The sequence below is a fragment of the Cynoglossus semilaevis genome, chromosome 14, assembly GCF_000523025.1.
Source record: "Cynoglossus semilaevis isolate Cse_v1.0 chromosome 14, Cse_v1.0, whole genome shotgun sequence".
NCBI lineage: Eukaryota > Metazoa > Chordata > Actinopteri > Pleuronectiformes > Cynoglossidae > Cynoglossus > Cynoglossus semilaevis.
The window spans coordinates 2490032-2514203 of NC_024320.1; the positions used below are offsets into that span (position 1 = coordinate 2490032).

The window sequence follows — 24172 nt, forward strand, 5'->3', positions numbered from 1 at the left end:
GTCTGGAAGATGACAGGTCAGACCAACAGATGGCGCCAAAGGAGCCACTAACGGAAAAAAGGGCAAAAGGGAATATGTCCGGATAACTGAGGAGCAGTGCTTCATACAGAGCAGACTCTGGAGACAGGCACGTGAAACTAAATGAGCTTTTTTTTTTGTTTTGTTTTTTTAAAATTAAAGTTAAAAGAAACAGAGTTAAGAATCTAAAATGTTCTGTTTCGATGATGAAAGATCGTTGGTATTGAGTGTTAAATGGTTCGGATGTTAATGTACGACTTGTTAGAGTTCTGCATTTCACAGTTGGATGACCAATAGCTGACAAATGGGGTCAAAGCAGAGGCCAGCCGGAGGTCAGGTTTGGGGACACACCCTTTATGTTTTGCACACCTCCCTCCCTCAGCCCCTCACTCTCAGTCTCCTGGGCAGCCTCTCTGTTGAATGGACACTTTACATCTGTTTGTTATTCATCAGGGTAAAACAGCTCCGCCAGGCCTTTCACTACTTTAATAAATCTGCGGCGGTGGAGGTTAATGCTGGGCCATATTTCCAGCCATCACCTCCATTCGCCTCATTGTGATAAGCACATGCTAATTTATCATTATAATTTGTTTACTCCCAGTGATGGACAAGGGTGTCATTTTCTATTTTTATTTTCTCGATGCATCATGCTGTCAGTTACAGGTACAGCCTCTCAGGGATAAGTGAGACTGCTCCCAGGCTGTACCCTGACCTTCAGTTTTGGGTTTCGTTCCGCTGAACACGGAGCTAACAAGCACTCGGTCTCCTGCTCCTCCTTGCCACGGCTCCCACTTAAACTTTGTGGAAGGAGGAGGAGAGCGGCGTTTCCCACAGGGCAGAGTATAGTTACACTGTAGCAGCTGAGACGCTCCACTTAACAGCTGTACGGCCTGAAAACACACTGCCACATCCTGCCGGAGCTTTGGCAGAAATGCTGCGTCCTGATAAGCTAATGAGCGTTTCAGCTGTGCCTGTCACTAATTCCACAAATCCCTCTTAGCGCAGAGGTGCGTGACAGCTCCGTGTCCTTCTGATTATGCCGTTTACGAGGCGCGATAACGGTGCATCGGCATCTCTGCCACTGTGTCATCCAACAGGGAAATGGAGGAAATGTGGCTGCAAATGTGGTAGCAGGCCTAACAATGGTTCCACGCGCCGAAAGATGACCCGGAGCCATGATGTGTACGAGGTCGACCACCAAGTTGGCAGTGAAAGAGACGCTCGTGCCACTGTGGCTCCGTCTCCTGGCGAGCCTGAGTCGTCATCCTTCGGTACGTGAAAGCAGAGTTAATTGGAGTTTAATCAGTGACTTTCTGATTAAAGATCAAAATTCTCATCACATCCATGCAGAAATGGAAAACAGCCTCCGTCACTGATAATTGAAATTCACTTCTTCTGCTTCTGTGGGCGTGTTGGACAAACTACGCTGGGATAGAAGTGTGACAGTGCTGGTTTCTCACAGTTGGCTGAGTGCAGCATGAAATATTACAGAATGAATGTGTGAGACTGTGTGTGTGTGTGTGTGTGTGGTCAAATCAACCTGCTGCTGAGATGTTAAAATCCCTTTATGGTAATATTAGGGTATTTCAAATGCCATCAATGTGAGTGTGTGTGTGCGTGTGTGGAGCAACCCTTTTGTGGCATGAATTTCACTTATCAAATGAGGGAGTGTAATTTCTGGTCACACCGTTGGGTTTCAAGGACAAGCTCTCGTTAGCATGCACACAACAGGTCTAGATCTACGTGTGAGGCGAAGACTTACTTTCGAGCTCTATCGCATTGTGTGGACACAAACAGGAAAAAAAAGGAAACATGAAGTAGACAAATGAATTATTACAACATCAGATCAACATATTCAGACGGCAGAATCAAATCTGTTGGCTCAGGTCTGGCTGCTGTAACCCTCGTGCTTACACTGCCTCCTCCCCTGCGAACAGCAGCGGTCGTTCTGCTCCAATCGTTTCTTCCTGCGACCACGCTGTTATCTCCCCTGCGTTTGCTCTGTTTCCTGTAGCTGCAGCTTAGCTCGCTCCCTCAGCTTAATCCCCTTTACTACACACCGGTGCTGGTTTCCATCAATACAGTCCAAAATTCCTGCTCCGACACAGACAGCACCTCAGAGTGTCGTCTGCTGTCCCATTTTTATTCTGTCTTTTCCGATACCTGGACGTTTTTGAAGCTCTACACAAAGTCAGATTTAGCCTCGTTAAGAGTTAACGTAAAATGCTAAAAATGTTCTGTATCAAACTCTCCTTCACACCAGCCTCTGGCAACAACCAGCGTTCTGTCCCAAAAATATAAAAATAGGCCAAAAAAAAAAAAAAAGGAAGATTTTTTTTTTGGTCATGTGCTTTTCCACAAACCACAGGTATGCAGAGTTAAAATAATGGTACTAAATTGGTCCAAATTTGTCCAAATTTTTAGGTTTGTTCAAGAATTAAGATACAATTAATTAGATAATAAACAATGACCAACATTTTATTACTAGTGTTTTGGGGAAATTTCTGAAAGAGGAGGAAAAACATGCAGCAAAAACTGTTGAGTTTGGAACTTCAGCTACCTAAAGCTACGCCGTATAGAGGACTTTACATGGTTGATCTTTTTTCTCTCTCTTTCCTGGACTTCACTATTCGATTCTGATGGATTTAAAAAAAAAATCATCATTGATTGACTTCACAATCTATCCACCTCATGTGATATTGTTGAATTTAAATATACATAAAATAAAAAATAATAATTCATTCACTTGATGCTGTAAACTCCTAATGTCTATGTTAATTTCCCTCCACGGTTTGCAGAACATTTTGCCATAAAATTGGTTGTGGGGAAAACTGTGTCGTAGGAATGTTAAAAACATGCAAATGAGTCGTCCTTGCACCAAGAACAGGACGTTTCTGTTTTCCCCGGCAAACCCAGTTCTTTATAGATTGAACGGCGGCTGAGTGGGACCTCCATTATTAGGTTGTCCTAGAGAACAGGAGGTGGACACGAGCCGTCGTCACGACTGCTGCAAATCGCCTGAATACAGCATCAAGGACAAAGTGACTTCACAGAGCGAGCGCGACAAAAGGCTATTAGACGGCACAGATTTTGGACGTGGGTTGCAGCAGCAGACGGTGCGTGCGTGTGCTTCTCTACCTCCCAATTCAGCAAACCTGGTGTCTGCACAACAGAGGTGTGAGTTAAAACAAAGGTTCATGAGCAAAAAAACCAAAGCTGCAGACGGGGGAGACCACAAAGGAACAAACACACAAGGAACAAAGCGGAATAATAATAATAATAATGTACGCCTTGTGCACCAAGCACAGTCGTCACTGCAGGGGGCGACGCACCACAGATTAGAGCGCATGTGATCACTGTAGTTTAAAGAAAAACAGCAGTGAGATGAGGCTGGAATCAATACTTTATGGGCTCCTCAGGGACCAGCTAAGAGACCAGCTGACAGGTCAGTGTCTGACTAACAACTAGGAACGCAGAAAACCAGATACATTAGCCTAGAGGTCATCCTGACATCTGACTGAGAGCGGAAAAAAAAAACTCACTTGAGCCAATCTGATAAGAAAAGAAAAACAACCTTGTTCATCAGTGGATAGTATTTCAGTGAATGGAAAAAAACAAAACAAAGAATAAAATGATAACAAAAACCAAACAACAACAACAGCCAACTCTGTAGGCCATCTGTAAAAGGTAAACATTAGTGAAAAAAGGAACAGTGCACAAGTTTCTTCAACAGCAACGACGGACGTGTTTTTTGCTACAGGTGTCAAACAATTCAGATTTCAGGTCTGTGCTGCACTGCTGCGTGAGGAGGGGGTCAAACCAACACAAGGGGTCGGGCTCGGGGTGGAGTACCTACTGGTGAATGGCTTGGAGAAATTTCCTCTGGTGCTTCCTGACTTTGGCGTGGTCCATCTTCCTCACCAGTTTGGTGTTCTTGTAAATGAGCCACGTCTCCCTGAGAACGTTCGCAGCTGTGTTTTTCACCTGCAGCACCATCAGAGTGGAGACGTTGAAAGCATTTAGGTGGAACGTTAAAGCCATTGTGTAAGAAGCGGAGCGTTTACTCACTCTTTTTGTTAGCTGGGTGTCCATCATAAAATTGTGGACATGTTTTTCAGCTTTGGTTAGTTCCAGTTTCTTTGCCACCACAGCGACGACCAAAGCAGTGCAGCCAGCACCCTGGAAAAAAGAGCAGTAGTTATTATTAGTCATTCTTTACTAGAAATAAAATATTTTTTACATGTACTATGACAGAAAAGATAAAGTATATTTATCTAGCTAAGCAGATAGCACATAGCTAGTTAGCAAAAAAAGGACAGTAGCATCTACTGTAGTTTAAAGAAACACATCTGCTTGCTTCTGCTTAGATAGATAGATATACTTTATCTACCTACCTACCTATCTATCTATCTAAGCAGAAGCTAGCAAAGCTAATTAGCAAAAGAAAAAAAAAGACAAGGCAAAGCTAATTAGCAAAAGAAAAAAAAGACAACATCTACTGTAGTGTAGAGAACACATCTGCTAGCTTCTGCTTAGATAGATAGAAATACTTTCTATCTATCCATCTATCTATCTAAGCATAAGTAAGGAAAGCTAGTTAGCAAAAGACAAAAAAAAAGACAATAACAACTACTGTAGTCTGCTAGCTTCTGCTTCCTGGTCTTCCGACTGAGACCAGGTGCTCTTCAAATATTCCTTCAGTTCTTTGGGGAAAAAAATTAAAACATTTTTTAAAATTTTAATTAGGTTTTTTGGTTCATATTTTGGCCACTGATTCCTCCACGGTCAAATTGACCTTCGGCAGTGACCTTGAATATCTTTGAAAAATGTGTTGTATGTATTTTGCCAAAAAGCTAATTGAAAATACTTCAGTTACTTTTCCTTTTGTGGTGTTTCTATCAGATAATTCCTTTACTGTAAAACACTGGAATAATTTTCCTGTCTGGGAATTTCAGTAGTTTGTTTAGTAGTCCCCCCCAATGCATTTAGTTTGGTTTACTTTGCACTATGCCTTTAATTTAAATACTTTGATGTTTGTTTTTGGTCGATGTAGCGTTCACTTGTGTTTAACAGCGAAACATTTCTGTTATATATATTTATATATTTATATTTAAGTCACAGAAAACATGTTTCCCACTTTCTCACCATAATGCCAGTCACGAGACAGACTCCTTTCCCACAGTATGTGTTTGGTACCATGTCCCCGTAGCCAATGGTGAGAAACGTGATTGAGATCAACCACATGGCTCCTAGGAAGTTGCTGGTTATGTCCTGGCTGTCGTGGTATCTGGGATAAATGACACAGGCAACATCTGCTGTAGAAAACGGACGATGGCTGCTTTGTTAGTACAATACAGAAATATACTTCATGATAGATGTCATAGGACCTAGGACTGGTATTTTTACAGCTGCGGACCCGGTGTAGAATTATCATTAGGGATCATTACATTTTCGAAATCTTCTGTTAGTATTGCAGTCTCAATGACTTAAAAATATTGCCAGATTATCGTTAAATAAAGAAAGTAAACAGCGAGTGGATTCTCTTTGAATGAAGCCAGTAAAAATAAAATACAGTTTTCACCAAATTATCTACCGACTGGTATAGGTCCACGGACCGGGGGTTGTATCTGGATCCCTGTTTTATAGCGTTCAGATACGAGGGGATCTCAGGAGTTGGTACATATATATGTATTTTTACGTCTTATCTACGGGCACAGCGAAACACGAGGAAGTGAACCAGGCACCTCTCACAGGCCCGGACGGTCCATGCGGCGATGATCCACAGCGAGATGGTGAAGACCAGGAGCACAGTGCCCGGACAGATGGTCATGAGGGTTTTCATCACAAAGCGCGTGTTGAAGTTAATCTTGTTGAGCGCCCCGATGCTGCGGGACGAGGCGTCCGTGAAGAGCTTGCTGTGGAGCAGCATGACCCGGGCGATAAGGTACAGCCGCAGGAACATGGGTATGGACAGGATGATGTCCACGTCCGCGTCCGTCTTGGACGGCACGTACGTGTAGGCCAGCCGCGCTGTCCAGGTGAAGGTGTAGTTTCCTGGAATTGGGTGGATGGCACACACCAGGATCTCCAGGCAGATGAAGAAGATGCGTTCGTACGTCATGGCTATCCTCCAGTCATCGGCCGCGTTGTCCACCATAAATAACTGCAAGGAGAGGGTGCGGTGAAGCAGGTGGAGGGTAAAAGGCGGCTAACACTTTCATCAGGGTGACACAGCCAGATACAGGAAATCATTAAAGCCATTATACCATAAGTCACAAACAGCACAGAGTCACTAAATCACATTCTTCAGTCACTAATGCTGCTTTCTCCCTGCATGAATCGACCTAAGAGCTGGGAATAGGAATATCAGGAAAAACCTTTTCTACATAATATCATACGACGGGGACGCTGTCTAGTTTCACTGCATGTAAAAAAAATAAAAACTTCTTTTTTTTTGCAAACACATTTGAGCTACCTGCATATAAAATGGATAAATATTTAGATAAATAACTTTCTAGATCACTGGTTCTCAAGCTATGGTACCTGTAACTAATGTGGGCTCCCTCTAGTGGTACATAGGCAATTGTAAATTCCATTAGGATTAGGTGGAACACAGATTCTTGTTCTATACAGATGTTCCATATTTTTGTTTTGTGTGTGTGTGTGTGTGTGTCTATAATTGTGGGGACAATGCTTTATTATGAAGCCCTTTTGTCCTTCAGGGGACATTTTTCTGGTCGCCACTAGGGGAAGAAGCTAGTTTTCTGTTCTGGGTTTAGGATTAGATAGGATTGGGCGCACATTTATTCTGGTTAAAGTGAAAGGGTCAGGGGATGCATTATGTCCCCCCTCCCTATAAAGACTTGAGGGGGACTGCTATAAAGAAATGCCACCTTGGACTGTTATTTAATCTCCAGCTGACTCAAACATGCAAGACACAACCTAGAGATCAATAATGACCATAATTAGACCGTGCATGGACAGACAATGACAAAGGTGGACCGACAACGACACCCAAATGGTTTGGTAGCCATCTAAAACAATTACATTTTATTTATTTTATTAACTATTTGGTTGGACATTGCCTAAATGGCCCCTCCCTCTGAAAAAAAATCTGTTGGTAGGTGTTTTGCAAACCAAAAAGTCTATTTTTTTTAAGATTTAGTTTGATTTTATTTCATTTTACAGCAGCATCACAACGACCTGAGATTTACAGTCTTGTCTCAGTGAGTCCTTGACATGGTAATGAAATGTACTTTACTACATGTCTTTAAATGGGTCCTTCACACCAACACATCAGATGAACCTCCAAGCCTGAGGGCGCCTAGGTGTAAATATTGCAGTGGCAGTAAAATTCATGGTAGAATACAATGGAATAAAATAGAACAATGTTTCTTCGGACATAAAAACAACCAAATGGTCACGAAAAAAATGTTGACGCGCAAGTGGTTTACCTACAATTTCCCTAAGGCAGTGGTTCTCTATTTTTTTCATGCTCCCCCTAGGGGACAGATATTTGTTCACACACACCCCACAAATACTAAGAATATGAAATATCTTATCTGTACAAACCACTGTATGAGTTGCTGCCACCTAGTGGCTGGAGGCTTGTTTATCATTCAAGCATTACAGCAGTGGTACGCTTATGTCCAGTGTGCCATTATCCACTGGAAGACCCTCACGCCTAACCTCACTCCCCCGTCCCTTGTGTCACCTCACAGCACCCACCAGGGGGGCCCACTCCACTATTTTAGACGGGTTCAAGAAAGTTTCTAGTATTTAACAACAGTTAGCGTGTTCTGTTGGTGGATGCTTTTCTGGCACCTTCTGGCATCACCTAATGTATCAGAGAGACCTTTTCATCTTTAGAACCTCTAGAATGAAGAGAACATCTGCTGCCTCCACATCACGTGATGCTGTGGTCACCGGCCCACCCGACCAGAAGGTAGAGTATTTCACAGGGGACTTGTGAGAGGCTGGTTCATCAGTCTTCTCCACCCTGCTGACTGTCACTGTACTGTCTGTACATCTGCCTCACATGGTCACCGCTGCTGCCGCCGCTCCATTCTCCTTCATCACCTTCAATCCAATCTACAGTTATCTCCAGTCCAAAGATTCACTGCTAAGGTCATTCATCCAGAACTTTTGTCTGAGCCTGTGATTGCCATCTCCGCCTCCTGACCGCAGACACTCTCCTACCCCCGTGACGCTTTTTATCCATTTACCAGAGACAGTTGCAGATGAAGCAAAATTCAAGTGGTATCAGCTTTCACTTCTTTCATATTACGATTCCTCTTTATGACACCCCACTCTGATTTCCCTCCTCAAATGCCCCTGTTCTCCTCCCCTCGATCAGCCCCGGGCCCACTGCCTGCAGGCCATCACGACTGGCAGGAGATATTTCACAACATGACGCTGTCAGCAAATTCAAGTGATGTTTTCATGATGATTGTTTTTTGTTGTTGTTGATTGTTGTTTTTTCTGCCATGAAAGCAAAATCTTTCCCAAAGGCTAGAGAAGGCAGGCAGCAAAAGCCTCAGCTACACGATCGCTAATGACTTTCATAATCACCTGAAGGAGAACGAGCTCCTGGCTCCTGGTTTTTTTTTTTTTTAACACAGTGAGCGTCCTTTTGGTGACCGTTGAATACTCCATAAATACTTCCCTGTGGTCTGTAACCCATATGGTCTGCACCTCCTTCTTTCCTTTTTGCTTTTTATTCCTTCATTTTGTACTGTAGAATCTCTTCTAAAGTTGCCCGTGCAGCAGCTATCTATCAGAGGAGGAAGTCGTTTCCTGGAACGGACAGTTCTCCAGTCCAATACATGACAGAAAAAAAAACTAATTCTGCATGTTTTTCGACAGGGAGAAGAAAACTCTGAGCCTCTTTAAGACATCAACCCAGTTTATGAACTACCTTCAGACAGCAGGTCAAGCCGCTCGATTATTATTATTATTATCATTATATTCGTCCGTCCGTTTTCATCCACTTTTCCGTTACCAGGTCGTGGAGGCAGCAGTCTCCATGACCACCACCCAAATCACACTGCACCGTACCACCCCCCCTGAACCTTCCTGTGGGTGGTGAGTCCACTGGAAGGTACCAACCACCCTAACTGGGATCCTATCTTCACCCAGGAGGTGAACCCTGGGGTTATTATTATATATTATTATTACTTTTTGTTCAGTCTTCAGTGTGAACCTTTAAGTGTGTATCTGAAGTGACTCGCATATGAGGAATAGGACGTGACACACTGTGTTTACAGAAGTGAAAATGGATGCTAGACGTGTCGGCGATGTTTGCAACAATTTGGAAACTAACGTCAGTCAATTTAATTCCTTTGCTCTTAGTAAATGCCTCCTCGTTTGCTCTGCGCCAAAGCTGGGGCTGTCGCATTTTGCGTGAAAGCACGACAATTTTAGTTTTCTTTAACGTCGCCTCGAGACTCAGGTCACTCTGAAAGGTGTCTGATTGAGAACCGTGTATAAGAGTGGCCTAGGACGGAGTTGAAACAATCTTATATCTGACGGTTTTAGTCAGTGTTCAATTAAAGCCGGGATTCCAGAAATGTGGTGCGCTGCCACTAGGGGGTGTGCAAGAAAAAAAGTGTGATGGAGGTTCGTGGGATTTTTTTCCCACACAATAAATAAACAATTACTTTGTAAAGTTTGACATCAAAAGCTGTGATTTTATTTATAAAATAATAAATATATACTAAATTATGTATTATTAATGATTATAATTTATATTATTTTATGAATAATAAAAAAAAATATATATAATTTTTTTTTTTTTGGAACTGCTGTATTAAAGGACCATCAGCTCATTAGGAAAATATTGACTTGATATCGACTTCCAAAACTAGATGATGATAATCCACTGACCAAGGTTTTCGGCAACACGAGGGTTAAGTCTTGGTTAATCCACTCATTGGATAATGTTTTGTCTTTACTCCGTGCCACAACACCACTCTGGTAAATTATACAACAAAGACAGACTGCAATATGATGCACTTCCTGCACAGACCACACAGTTTTACTAATGGATGAGGCAAAAAAATATAGATTAAGAACCTGAAGGCCCTCACATGAGCTCCGTTCAATTATTCAGCAACAGTGGCAATAACTGCGTGTAGCTTCGGGGTAAACGTATGGAGCAGCCCTGATGCTTGAAATTTCACACTGGTGTTTGAAGTGTATCGTGTTTTTCCACCTGTGAAAACGACTTCAAATCTAAACCTGACTTCTGGTTTGAGCAGAGATGTTACAAGGTGATTAACTTTTTCCCCGTCTGAAATAAGGTCTAGGCTGAGTGTAATTAACCTTGAGGTTGGAAGGCCTTCATATTTAAAAAGTCAAACCCAAAGTTTTGCCCCCTCCACACACACACAAGTAAATGTCAGTCCCTCTGCGGCCTGGCTCTGAAATAAGTAGATTTATGAATGCAGCAGTATAACAGTTTTATATCAGTGAGAAATAAAACCCCCGGCACACACTGGGGGGAGGAATCACAACTGGGCCTCCTGCCAACGAGTTTCCATTTAGCTTAATTTGAAAAGTCTTGTTACAGCAGTCAAAACTGTCCCAATACTGAAGGGCTAGTGGAATCTGCGGTCCAGGTTTTTCAAATGTACCACTGGACGGAATAGTCGTATTTCTCCGAGTGAAAAGAAAAGCTCTGCCGTGTTCAGTCCAAGGACACAGTAAGAAAGCTCAGAGTGGAAAAAAAAAAAAAATCGATGACACTTGTGCTGCACTGCCTCCCCCATTCCTCCATTCCTCCACTCCCCCACTCCCCTTGTGCTGCACTGCCTCCCCCATTCCTCCACTCCCTGCCCCCTCCCTGACACAGACATACATGAACGCTCCACGTCCTCCAGTTTGACAGCTTTCATCACATCACCCTGACACTACAGACGCAAGCTCGGCCTCAACACCAGCGGACCCAGACCAACCGACCGCTCGCTGCAGCCTCGGAGCCAATTATATGCCCCACAACTTCTGTACAAGAGGTATCAGCTCTCCACAAAGCTGGTGCACCGCAACAATGTACTGAACACATGTCCCTGAACAAACAGCTCCACCGAGCCACAAAACCTCTGCGGCTCATTTAGATTTATTTAAAAGCCACAATCAGTTTCCCCCAGACACAGAAAAACATGAATTAAACTTTCAGAGGCCGTTGTTCATATCAAATGAGCGACACCGAACTCCTTCAACAAAGTGACATCTGTCGGAGAAGAGCGTAACACTAACCACAGCTCGCCTTGTTCTGCTTTCCAGTCGGTGTAATGTAGACACGGAAACACAAGCTAGGACTGCGCTCGGCCGGGGGTTCCTTACTTACAGAATTAGAGCCTCTGAACGCAGCTAAAGCCATTGTTTGTACACAGCACGAGACACAGTTTTACCTTACATTTTAACAACACGTCCCGTCCTGTCAAAAGCAGTTACAGAGTTTGTTGCCTCAAAACAAGGTTATTAAACATTTAAAGGCGCGTTGCATAAGGGAAGCCGACTTGGTGAGTAAAAGCAATTATAGTAATGGATGACCTGAAACACAATACTCAAGGGCCCTTTACCTCAGCACATCACATATTCCATGCAAGCAGCAGAAGCAGCGGTTATGACAATAGAGGTGAAGGGAAATATGTCTCCAGTGGGGAAAAAACATTAAAGTGTGTGGTTTACACCACGTCAGACTGTGCTGCGGAGGGAAACACCGAGGCACGGGCAGGGAATAGAAACCGGCAGCTGACGAGCCAGGAAACTTTTAAATTAGTTACTGGAGACTGACGAATAATTTATACACGGCAAGTAAAAGGGTTTTAAAATGAAACTAACAAGACGTCGGCTGTTTAACAACCGCCGGTCGAGTGTGATGTATGGAACCAACAGAGTCCCAAACAGACTGGGAGCAGCAAATGCACCGCAGTTTGGTAATGGGCTTTTTATATGACCGTCTGTGCATTCAATGTATCCAAATTAAGGTCACGGAGACGACAAAACGATCTTCAAGCTCACATATAAATTAACAATACAGTGTAAATAAATTATAAAGACGGGCAAAAACAGAGTCAAGAGAAGGATGGGCCAGTGGTCGGACACCACGACATCTCTTGATCCAACTGTGAGAAAGGAAATCGGACCACACACTGGTGTGAATGAAAAAAATGAGATGCTTTTAATCTTTTATCCACTGAATTCTAGCAAATTAATTCAATCCAGACTACATGCCCATATGTGAACGGTAAAGTCAATACAACCTGACCTGAGACGATTAGATTAGATCTAAATTTGATCAAATCGAATCCGATCTAACAAAATCAAATCTCTTTTTATTTAATCTAATCCAATTTTATCTAATCCAATCTAACAAAATCTGATCTAATCCAAACCAATCTAACATAATATGATATGATATAATATAATCTGACTGATTGCCAGATCTTATTGCTATTTAAAGTTCATCTATATAATATAATCTGACTGATTGCCAGACCTTATTGCTATTTAAAGTTCACCACCGGGCACCAAACAAAGAAGAAACAAATTGAATTGAATGAAATCAAATCATAAAGTTTTTAGAACATATCTTAAAGGATAGCTTATCAAAAAATTTGATAAGAAAAAAAAAACCAATCAACTGCTATTACAAGCATAAATACAACGTCTAATCTAATCTAATCTGTCAGTCACCAAGAATCATCTTAATGGTTTCCACAATAGCTGTTTGACAAATTCTTATTATGAATGGATTTCCCAGAGGGACCAGCATAAATCTCCAGATTTCTCCAGGAGGAATCAATCTAGAGTCCATTAAATCCAAGATAATCTAATCTTATCTGAGACAATTCACTTAAGGCCCTGCTAAAAATAGAAAAATAGTTCCAAGAAAAAAAAAAAGGTTGTTGGCTCCAAGTCAGGTGTTACCATTTACATGTGGGCCCAACCTTGGACTTACTGTACCTACATTAAAGGGGTAGTTTGTAGATTAGGAATAGCTCAGATTTCTCTCAGATTATTATCCTGGTCTATGAAGTGTGGAACCTGACTTCCAATTTGCATTTATAGTGACCTTTACCAAATACAACAATAAGTAAAGTTGTATTTGTCCTTAAAGTCCTACACAGCAAAGAAAAAACAAAGTGTAAACAGCAGGCGGAGATAAACGAAGCTCAAACACATCTGTGTGCCACAGATAAAGCTGAGTGTAAGAAACACGTGGAGATTGTTGTAGTATTTAATATATTCTCCCTTCACGTGCGGCTTTGGAACTGTATTCATTATCTGATATAGAAACACGGGCATATTGGACTGTAACCAGAGGACATGTCCTTAAACCTACCCTTAAAATCCACCCTGATCCTCAAATGGACCAAGAAACGACCAAAGCATTTTCTACAGGCTGAATCCTTACATCGACACTAAATCAGTGGAGTCGGCGCATTAATACCCCCTGGCATTGGGCAGTAGATCTGGGAGAAACAAGTTTTATTTTCAAAAAATCCTGATGCCACCAAGAATCCAACTTGTCCTCTTGGATAGATTCAGGACAAACATCGTGGCTGTGAGTCATTGTAGGACGTCTCACACACACAGACTTTTGTGCGACACTTGTCCGCCTGTGAAGCTAGCTGAGTTGGTTACCGGTTTCACCGAGCTCAATATAACTAATGGAGTCCAGCTCAATATTTAATCTGTGTAATGTGGAGATGGGAGCATATATCTTGTCACCGGGAAAGAAATCGCTCAATCTCATTAGTGGAATAGGTTGAGAGGTTCAACACAATTAGACGTTAATGCGATGCTTTATTTATGGTATCAAACCGAGCCACTAAGAGACCACTTTGCAGAGTAAATCTGAAGCGGCTGCAGATGAATTCGGCCGCCGGCTTTTTCCGACACGGAAGTTTGCACGTCGTCCCGACATCCAGTCAAAGTGACACAGTCTCTGGGTCGCATCATCAATCTTCCCGTTTGACTTGTGCCGTTGCTTGAAAAATGACATTAAAATCGTCCGCGTGTTTGTTGAGCCCACTTTGCCAAATGCCATCATCAATAAATAATCCCGGCGATTCGGAGCTCTTTGGGAGTCTGAGTGTCGTTGTCCTTGAGAGACTGTGGTGTTTAGTGAAAACACTGATGTCACCGACCGGTGGTGGTCATCCGACTCCGACGGGGAGTCTCAGGTGGAGGACAGATTTCCCTGTGAGAAATGCAGAGCGTCTCCAGGTGTTACACCATATCTGTGACACGTGCACACCATCAGCCGCGGGCAGTCTGACGTGCAGAGCCAACTTTGCCTTTGGCAGCGTTCGGTGGCACACTCTGGTTCTACGTCTTTTGCAGAATGTAAAACCGTAGAGCTGTGCAACTGTACAACATCACCACCGTTTTACGCGGCCAGACTAACGATGTGTGATTTCAAGATGGTTTCGAAAAGACAAAAATCTCAGCTGAGGTGATGACACACTAAATGACCCCTTCATGAGGAGATCCATCGATGTGACAGGAGGAGAAACGGAAGGGGGGGAAAAAGGCACCTCCGGAAAGACGTGGCCTCATCCGCCATCCTCACTGTGACAGTTGATAGATGCTTCAAGCAGTCAATGACGAGACAAAGTCAGAAAGAAGCCTGAGAGTCCACCCTCTCCATCTCCACCCAGACCGCGCAGTGAGCCGTCTGCCAAACTCAACTAAAAGGACAGAAAACATTCCTCTGGAACATTGCCAGACGTCAACAAAAACATGACCGGGTCTTAATCAGGAGCTTCATAGACACGGATGTTTGAGATGTAGGAAGGAAGGAAGGAAGGAAGGAAGGAACAGAGGAGGACAGAGAGGAGGCCGCAGGTTCAAAGGTCAACCCATCCATCATCTGTCTCTGACACTCTCTTGGTTCCACCTCCGTGGCCTCCTTCACCACTCCTCCTCTGTCCTTCCAGCCCAGCAGTCTCCTTCGTCTTCGTCCAGAAACGTCTAACCATTTAGCGTTAACTCTGGCCAGATTTTGTTCTCTTTCCATCAGACCTGCCCGGTTTTAATCCAGTCTATCCTGATCTCCGCATCTCAGACTTTATCATCTGCAGTACTGCCCCCTGTCTGTCAAACTAACCAAGACTGGAAAAGAGCCTGCAGAAGAATTGTCATTAAAAACAAAATCGAATGAAACTCTGTCATTATGCTCTAATATTTAATAGCTGATCTATTTCAGTCTTTTTCTACAGTAACTCTGAAACACATTGTGCTCTACTTTGTCTTGTTAACATTATTTCAATATTGTATTGACTACCACACTATATGCTGTGAATTCCTTTATATTCCTCTTCGCAGTTTTTATTTAATTTCATTAATAACGGACGGACTCAAGAGTTCGACATGATGATAACATGCATTACTCAACAGTACACACTAGTTTAACTTTATGATGTCATCCCACTGTATGTTTGATTTTCATGTTTGAACTAATGGAGCTGTAGATGGTGTTTGCAGTGTGTGGGTTCAAAACCCACAAGGGTTGGAAATTGGCAGTGTGAGCATTGTTTCCATATTTTCTAAAACAGTTTGTACACAAAATGATAATAAATGAATACACACATACACACTCCCCTCCCCTCCAGAGTCCATCTGCTCTAGGACTGGCTCCAGAATTCTATTCTAATCCGCAACATCTTCTTTCCACATTTCCGTCGATCTATTGGATGCAGACTAAATCTACACACACCACTGGCTGACTTTCCTGAAACAGACCCAGACCCTCTGTCTAATCTGGGTTCCATTCAGCTCCTCATCCAGGGACAGTTGGATTTAGAACAAACTCAGTCATCAGTCACTTGTGGTTGAGAGACGGAACTCCTCACCCACAGTATTTGGCTGGTTCTATAGTGTAGCAGTTAACACTCCTGCCTCAGAAGACTCAAAGAGCAGAGAGTCCTGCGTTCGATTCCCAGAGAAACCGCAAGCTTGGCGCCTGCTGGGGGCGGCCTGTTAACAACATATCTGAAGAATTCCCCAACTATGGGATCAATAAAGTTCAAATTTTTAAAGAAGCATCAATGTCTCCAAACCAACCACCGGGCTGGTTTTCACCACCGTCCCTTCCGTCCTGCTGCTGTCCTTCTGTCCCACGTCACCTCCGACGCTAGTCTCCAAACACTGTACTTTGCCAGTACTCTGTTCTCCTCCCATTTACTACACTGTCCAATTCTTTGGAGTGCTGACCCCCAGGTGTTTAACCTCAACATCCATCCCGGTCGGCCTGACCTTTTGGAGTTCTCAGTCAACTGAAGGAGAGAGCTGTCCTATTGATGCTCCCTCAGTCTTTACTGCTCCTGACAAGTGAATCAGTTTTAAAGGGCTGGGAGTGGGGAGGAAACATTTCATCATCTTGACTTATGCCTCCACAGTCTGACAGGCATCTGTGAGTACACACGGATGTGCATGCATAATGCATTTCATTACAGCGGCAGAGTTTCCCACATGGAAAAGTGTGCTTGGTACACAGAACTCAGAAAGTTCCTTAAGAACCGACACAGTGGAGATGAAAGCAAGACTTTCCAGAATAACACAACAGAGGGTGGAATGTAAAATGTGGATTCAGGAGTCCTGGGGCGGGGGAGACGGAGGGGGAGAGGAAGGGGGAGTTGCCTTTATTCAAGTGAAACTCAAACCAATTATAATGTTGCTGCAAACAATTTTAAAGGCTCAGTGTGCAACATATTGCATTATACGGTGCCAAGAACCAATAACAATGGTTAATGAATTATAAAATCCTAATCCTGAGCAGAGATTAAAATTTCACTACCCCAGTGCATCTGAGTAACACTGGAAACTGCCGTACCCCGGGGCTGAGAGCGTCATCTGCATGTTGCCTCATACAACACTGGGAAGTGGCTGAATGTTCGGTCAGTCCTAACTCGAAGTCGTCCCCCTGCTCACCACATGGCCTGTATAACATTTAAATCTCTGTAAATGAGAGCACAAACAGAGGTGAGGCGAGGGGAAACTTTCCTCATGATGAAAGTCAATAAAAGTTTTGTTTTATGGAGCTGGGGCGGTTCGTGACGGGATACCGATAATTGTGCTTACTGTGTTCCAAGGTGTATTGTAAACGTAAACAGTAATTCTAACGTTATGCTAACGTTTATTGGCCTCAAAAGCCCTAGAACCGTTTTGCGGGGAGGAGAGGGTTTTTTGTATGCGTTTGTGTTATTTTTCAGTGTCAGAGCCACTACAGGTACATCAACAGCACTTTATCTGGTAAATTACATATATATATAGAGAGAGAGAGGAAAATACTGAGTGTATATGTAGTGGGTGGTCAAGGACTGAGAATCTTCATAGACATATATGTAGTATGGTTCATTGTCAACAATGCAGGACTCCTGCCATTATCCTGCAGTGTCAGTTGTGAGTTTCACTCACATGGACCATCTCCTATTATACTTTATCAACCATTTCCTCTAAACGTGATCTAAACCTGGGGCAGCGGGTCCTTGGCTTATGGCGAACTTCTGTTCTTATGATGCGACATAACTCAATATTCACTGTTAGCCTGGACTCACATTCTGTACATAACTTACACAGCGTCATAATCTCGGCCATAAAAATGTCTGACTTACACTTGGGAGTCATAATATGAGACAACCCCCACCCCAAAAAATAACACAAAGAAAAGAAAGTCAATGTAGCACAATCCGATGTATGGCGTACAACTCGCAAAGGTATACAAAGCTATCTTCCACAGATATCGCTGCGTGACAACGTATTCGTCGACTCTACTCACGGAACAAAAAGACCTAAAGGATTTTTTCTTAATTTGCTACGTTGCAACTATGTGCAATTGCTGAATTGTTTTGATAAAATATTCGACATTTGTAACATTCAGCGGCCATAGTCCAAGGTGTCGCTCTGATTCCTCATTAATCAGAAGGACATTTATCACAATTTGATTTTACAGAGCAAACAATTAAGATATTGATTTAAACGACAAGCAGGAAATGAATTTGTATTGAAAACCAATCGGGACTGCAGATGTTTGAAGGTGAGATTCAATTCCACAAATGAAACTACTCGTCAGTGAGATTTTGACCAGCAGCAGTTGCCTTGGTTGATCATCAGCAGCTTCGCCGGCGTCAGGGTTTTGTTGTGATTCCCTGCTTCTCTCTCTTTCACATCACGGTGCTTTTTTAGTCCGAGGCGATTTATGGGGTTTAAACGAGGCCTCGTTGTTATATTGGAGTCTGGAAATAACAAAATAGCGGCAATAAAAAGTGAATTTGATTTTCTCTCTCATCCCGCCGTGTGTCACCTGGGTTATATTTCAAGCTACGAGGGTCTTTCAGTTCAGGTCTTTAGATTTATGCCATCTCACATAGGCAAACAAAATGTGTGTGAACACACACGTTCAGATCAAATCAAATGAAATGGTTTTGATCAGCCTGCGTTTATGTAGTAAGCAACGCACACACACACACACACAGAAACAACATCACTGCAGCACACTGAGAGCAGTGTGTGTGTGGGTCATTAGGCAGATAGATTTTAAATGAATGTGTGTGTGACTATGTGTGTGTGTCACTTAGGGAGAACCAACTAATGACAGATTAGCAACAACCAGCACCAAAGCCCTTGAGGCACAAAGGAAAAGGAGCAGCAACTGAGGTAGAGGTTGAACTGTAAACACTGCAAACTGGACTGAAATGGTTTGACAGAGACACTTGTCCACAGTATCAGCATTAGGACCAAAGGATGTGATGCAGTAAGAGGTAAGTCAGTAAGTTACGCACACACGGCGTGATGACGTTTTTTGGACTGTTTTTTTAACCTTCTTCAAGCCTTCCACAAATATACAGTACACAAAAACACACACATTAATATATTTATATATCTATACAAAATTTACAACGTCGCCTCGACCTACGGCGCTTCGTGGTTACGTCGCATCTACCATAACTGTATTAAAAAAGTCCTGTTCCATCGTTACAACTTACAGCGTTACAACACGAAGTGGAGTGGATAAATACGCCATCACGTGGCTCTGTAAACAGACGACAACTTTGTTTACATGGACCAGTTGTACTCCATATATTGGACTGCGCTAAGTTCAATGTCTTTTGTGTCTGTTGTTTTTATGGGAATTTTTTGCCCTTCAGATATATGAAGGGCAAAAAGTACATGTATACATATATATGTAAACATGTATATGTATACATATATACAATACATACTGTACATATATACATATATATAAATTGCACTGATAAGGTTTTGTGAGTCAGATGAGGAGAAAACATCTCTGATGTAAAAAGAGAAGGTGGGCAGCAGGGTAAAAACATGCTTTTGGATATTGATGTGACTGTCAGACAGAGAAGACTGGATCAAAGGGGTATTAAGTAGTGTTCCTGCGGGGTAGACTACGTCTGCAGCTGCTGCAGAAAAAGAGGAGCTCATTTCACAGATGAAATTAGCATTTGACCTGCTACGAAGGATTTGCTGTTCGCTATTTTAATGTGACAAACGCACAACTCTGGCTCTGTGCGTCACAGTCTTCGTCAAAGAGGAAGTACAGAGTCGAACAAAGCAGTCGTACAAAAGAACTTTTTGATCACATAATCACACTTTTCGAAATGCGGTTGGGCTTTTCACAGAGGACACCCATGAGGCGGAATGTCAACACTTCGTTTTTTGCCTTTTGATATGCTCAAAATATTATTGCAGGTGAGACGCAACATGCACCACGAAATACGGGCTTTCTAACTTAGGAGTAAGCAACTACTGCGAGATTTTCCTCGTGGTAAATGGATATGAGGAAACATCGAGTTACGAGTGCTCAACCAAGCTCCATTTTTCCACTCAGCACCCTCTCTCTCTCTCTCTCTCTTTCTATGATCCAAATCGAGTTCTCACTCCCAGTCCTTCTCCTACGCTTAGTGGCCCCGACACTGTTATTTTACCCATTTTTATAACAATAATATAACATGTTTTCTTAATTATTCTTATTTTATATTATCAATATATTTGTGTATATCTAGATGGGGGGAAGTTTAATTTAATGAAAAAAGTATATTTCTGTGGGGCTGGAATGAATTAAATGGTTTTTAGTTAATTTTATCAGTGAAAAATGCAATCGAGATACGAGAGGATCGACAGACGAGTGCTGTTGAAGAACGAATTTAACTCATATTTCGAAGCCGGTACTGTACTTTGGCCATTTCTGACTAAAACACACTGTAGCACATCGATCCATTAGCCTCTGGTCCGGTCTACAGAGAGGGCTCAGGTCCCCTTTCAGTGAACCCAGTGCTGTTGGACCATGGCATGAATGGCATCTGTTTTTATCACGGCTATAACTATTATCTCACTGCATAGTACGAGCAATAAAGCCACCGTAGAATCTCATCAGAACCTGCTGTTTTCTCGNTGTCACCTAAACGACTTCATTAACTGTTTCGTTAATGGAAGACATTCATGTGTGCGGTCTGAACAACAGTGTGACCGGAGCGGTGCCAACATCATTTTATTCCTGTTTCTGAATATCATCCTCAGGCAGCTCTGTCCCCGCAGACTAAAACCACCATGGACAACAATTTCACGATATCTTAGAAACGCCAGTTCTGAGAATCCAAACAGAACTTGGTAAAAGTTTTCCTTTTTTTACCGTATTGCTCCAGTTTCCTAGAATAAGATTTGAGGGATGCTAAAATGTTCCCATTTGAAAACTCTGGGTGAATTTAGGTCATTTTTTTTAAAGATTGAGGAAAGCAGAGACTTGGTTTCTGTTAATTCTAAATTCTTTATTTACCCAAACTAGTGTGAATATTTAAATATCTTTTACAATGTTAATATTTTAACACGTTTTCACAAGAAATTGTTTTATTCATTTCAGCCAAGTTTCACTTTTCTTAGCTTAATGTTTGTTATTTTTCTGTCGGTTTTTTGCCAGGTTTCCTATTCTCGTAAAACTATTTTAGTTTCCTGGTTAAACCGAGGCCAATTGTAGTGCTTTCTACTGACCGCAGTGTTTACTCGGTGAGTCGTTAACAGTTTAGGACAGCCTGCTGTAACAGTCATTAAAATGAGAGCTACAGCGGTGACAAACCACCGTCTGCAAGACATGAGTCACAAGTAAATCATTCCATTATTTGGTGTCAAGGAAAGTTTGTGCAGGCGGGAGGTAAAAAAGCTCAGTTTATGAGCTGAATAATTTACATGGGATTAGAGGGAAGGTGTGGAGGCCGAGTGGGGGAAGGAGAGAAGGAGGAATGTGATACTCTCATGCAAACTTACAGCAACCGGTCTAATTTACAAACAGCCAGAGAGAGCTGTCTGCAGAGGAAAGGCAGCGTCTCTGTAATCCACAGAAATATGGTGATGATGTCACTGCCTTCCCATCATTTCTCATGAAAAAAGTTACTCAACGAGAGAACTGAAGGGGGCGACATATGTTACTGATGGGTTATTTTAGTCACTGATAATCCCTCAGAGCCCATCAATAATGAACACAGTGACGAGCGCTGTTTAATTCGATTTTAGACACGTAGTATTTGACCTTTGACATTTGGGCTTGTCTACGTTTCTAAACCGCGTGGCGGACATGGTGGTAATATTTTACATTTAGCGAAGAAAGAGAAAAGAGAAATTCAGCTCCTGGGTGCTTTTACGGTAGTGTGCTGTCTGTTCACCCTGCAGTACAGTACGGGCTGTGTAATTAATGTGAGGGCAACTCAATATAAGACACAAGTGCTGAGGTGATGAAAGGACTAAAAGTGTAGCAACAATGCTCTGAAACAGGGCCATAAAACTGTCCCCGAGTGTTGAGAGATCTGGAGCGGAGCTGACGATCTACGTTCCTGCTCTTCACACCGTCAGGACTTCTGGAAATCTAATCAGAAACCACTAATGTAGGTATTGATCCAGAGATGATCAGGCCTCAGTGGAAAACATCCACAGACATCTATGCAGACAAGTGTTTCTTAAATGGTCAGACCTCCTGACCCACACTTTAACTTGATCTTTACTTCACAGTGCAAGGAAATGTGAAGACAAAATACACAGCAAAATACACAGTACCGGTTTCACTAAACTAAGAATCTGCTACATGCCGTAGAGCAGTGGTTTTTAACCATGGGGCCGTGTCCCACAGTTTGGCCACAAGCACCATCTACAGGGCCTCAGAAATTGACCTGTGAGTGACTTTGGAATTCACTGTAGACAAGAGCAGTATTACTGTTATTAATGAGACGCTCAATAATGTACAATATACAGCTTTACACCACATGGTGGCGTTAATGGGTCAGTCAGATATTTAGCAAACTCCAATAAGCACTTTGGCAAAATTTATGAAGAAGGATTTTTTTTGTACAAACAATGTCAAAAGTTGGTGTCCGTCAAGCAGCCAATTTACCCAGAGACACACTTTTGGTTTGCAAATCACCATTTTAGAAACCTTGTTTTAGACTACATTATGTCAACGTGTTCAATGAGCTCAATAGGGTGAGCAAGGAAGGTGGCGCTGTAGAGCTGGATATAACAGGTAGTAATGGTATCTGTTATGGATAGAAGTCTGATGTAAAAACACATCAGACTTCAACACAAAAACAAATGAAGTCTCGCGACCCACATTTGGGCCACATCCCACCATTTGAGAAACTTAACATATACAGTGCCTACTAGGATAAATGACTGAATGGAGAGAGTGATTGGGAGGCTGTACACAACTGGGATTAACATCTATATCAAGTCTGACGTCCCCTAAACATGGCCAAATAACCCACGTATGGTCCACGACCCACCATTTGAGAAACAGTGTTTGAGACACTAAGTTTAAATAACCTGGTAGTTCACATCATCAAGTCTATCTATGACAAGAAATGAAACAAAGTGTTACTGTTTTAGTTTCTTAAATCTAGTAAATCAATAAACATAAGCATCAAACTGTTGTGCACTTTATGTGAGCATACGGTAGATTAAAGAGGAGAACAGACAGGGATGAAACAGAAGGAATGAGAGTTGTAACATTACCTGTATCTCTCTGGCGTGGTAAATGATAATCAGCCCCAGGAGAATGATTGTAGAAAGGCTTATCAGGCATTTTAGAGCTAATGAATACAGGGACTCCTGGAAGAGAGCAACAACACTAAAGCCCAGCCAAACACAGCATCATGCAATAAAATCACACTCTTTGTCAAAGGCATGCTATAAAACTGCTGCCCCACACAGTACTTCTCAGAGCTATAAAACTGCTGCCCCACACAGTACGTCTCAGAAAACAAACAACAAACAAACCAACAAAAAAAACATCAGAGTAGGGTGAGGATTTATTGTAGCTTCTTGCAACAAATGCTGACATGGCATCCTGTTAAACCCCATTCACACATTGTGGGAGCAGAGTGTGGGCCTTTTGGCCTGCATGTGGGCACTTTTACTGGGCTGCGTTTTCTTTCAACAAGTCAGAGGCAGGAGAAGGAAGAAGTGAATTTCACTCAGTCACATGTGACTAAATGAACTCACAGCTGTGAGTCTGATACTCACCTTTCCATAGGCTCCCCATGACAGTTCAGTCTCTATAACCATAACAACGATCCCAAACATCCCAAAGATTAAAGCATAGTCACTGAGCCTCTTCCTCTTCTCAAACAGGGCCCTCCTGTGCCCCAGCTTCTCCCCAATGTTCTGGTTCTTCTTTTTACCCGATTTGCCGCTGCCGCCGCCGCATCCTCCTCCTCCTCCTCCTCCGTGTCCGCAGCCTCCTCCTCCGTCGCCCGATGCGTAAGGCATCAGGGTGGTGGAATTGTTCTCCCGCTTGGATGCGAGAGTGTCCGAGGGGTCCGCGGCCGAGACCGGCTGCAGCGGCTGGGACTCGGAATCGAACTCGTGTATGTTTCTGCGGGACGAGCTCAAGTTGCTCAGCGGCCGCATGACGCCGCCGTTGTATCTGCAGCTGCTCATGGCTATTTCATTGTAGGAGTTACAGTCTCTGTGGCTGCTGCTGTTGCGGCTGCTGCTGCCCAGGCTGCCCCGCTGCCGACCGCGTCAATGCTGCTGCTGCTGCTGCTGCTGAAGCTGAAGCTGGTTGTGTTGAGGATGATGATGATGATGATGTCTAGATGAACTACCATGACTAGAAGGTGTGATCTGGCAGACGCTGGAG

The 24172-nt window shown here is 42.9% G+C and overlaps 1 protein-coding gene across 1 annotated transcript in view; it reads right to left on the reverse strand.

Moving 5' to 3' along the window:
- kcnn2 (potassium calcium-activated channel subfamily N member 2) overlaps positions 1–24172 on the reverse strand; it is a 32248-nt gene that overhangs the window by 6371 nt on the left and 1705 nt on the right. The window contains exons 2-8 of the mRNA XM_008324409.3: positions 23554–24022; positions 23044–23139; positions 5763–6181; positions 5164–5305; positions 4087–4197; positions 3875–4002; positions 1781–1789 (exon numbers count right to left, since the gene is read on the reverse strand). Coding sequence (XP_008322631.1) covers positions 1781–1789; positions 3875–4002; positions 4087–4197; positions 5164–5305; positions 5763–6181; positions 23044–23139; positions 23554–24022 — 1374 coding nt within the window. The remainder of the gene's footprint in view (positions 1–1780; positions 1790–3874; positions 4003–4086; positions 4198–5163; positions 5306–5762; positions 6182–23043; positions 23140–23553; positions 24023–24172) is intronic.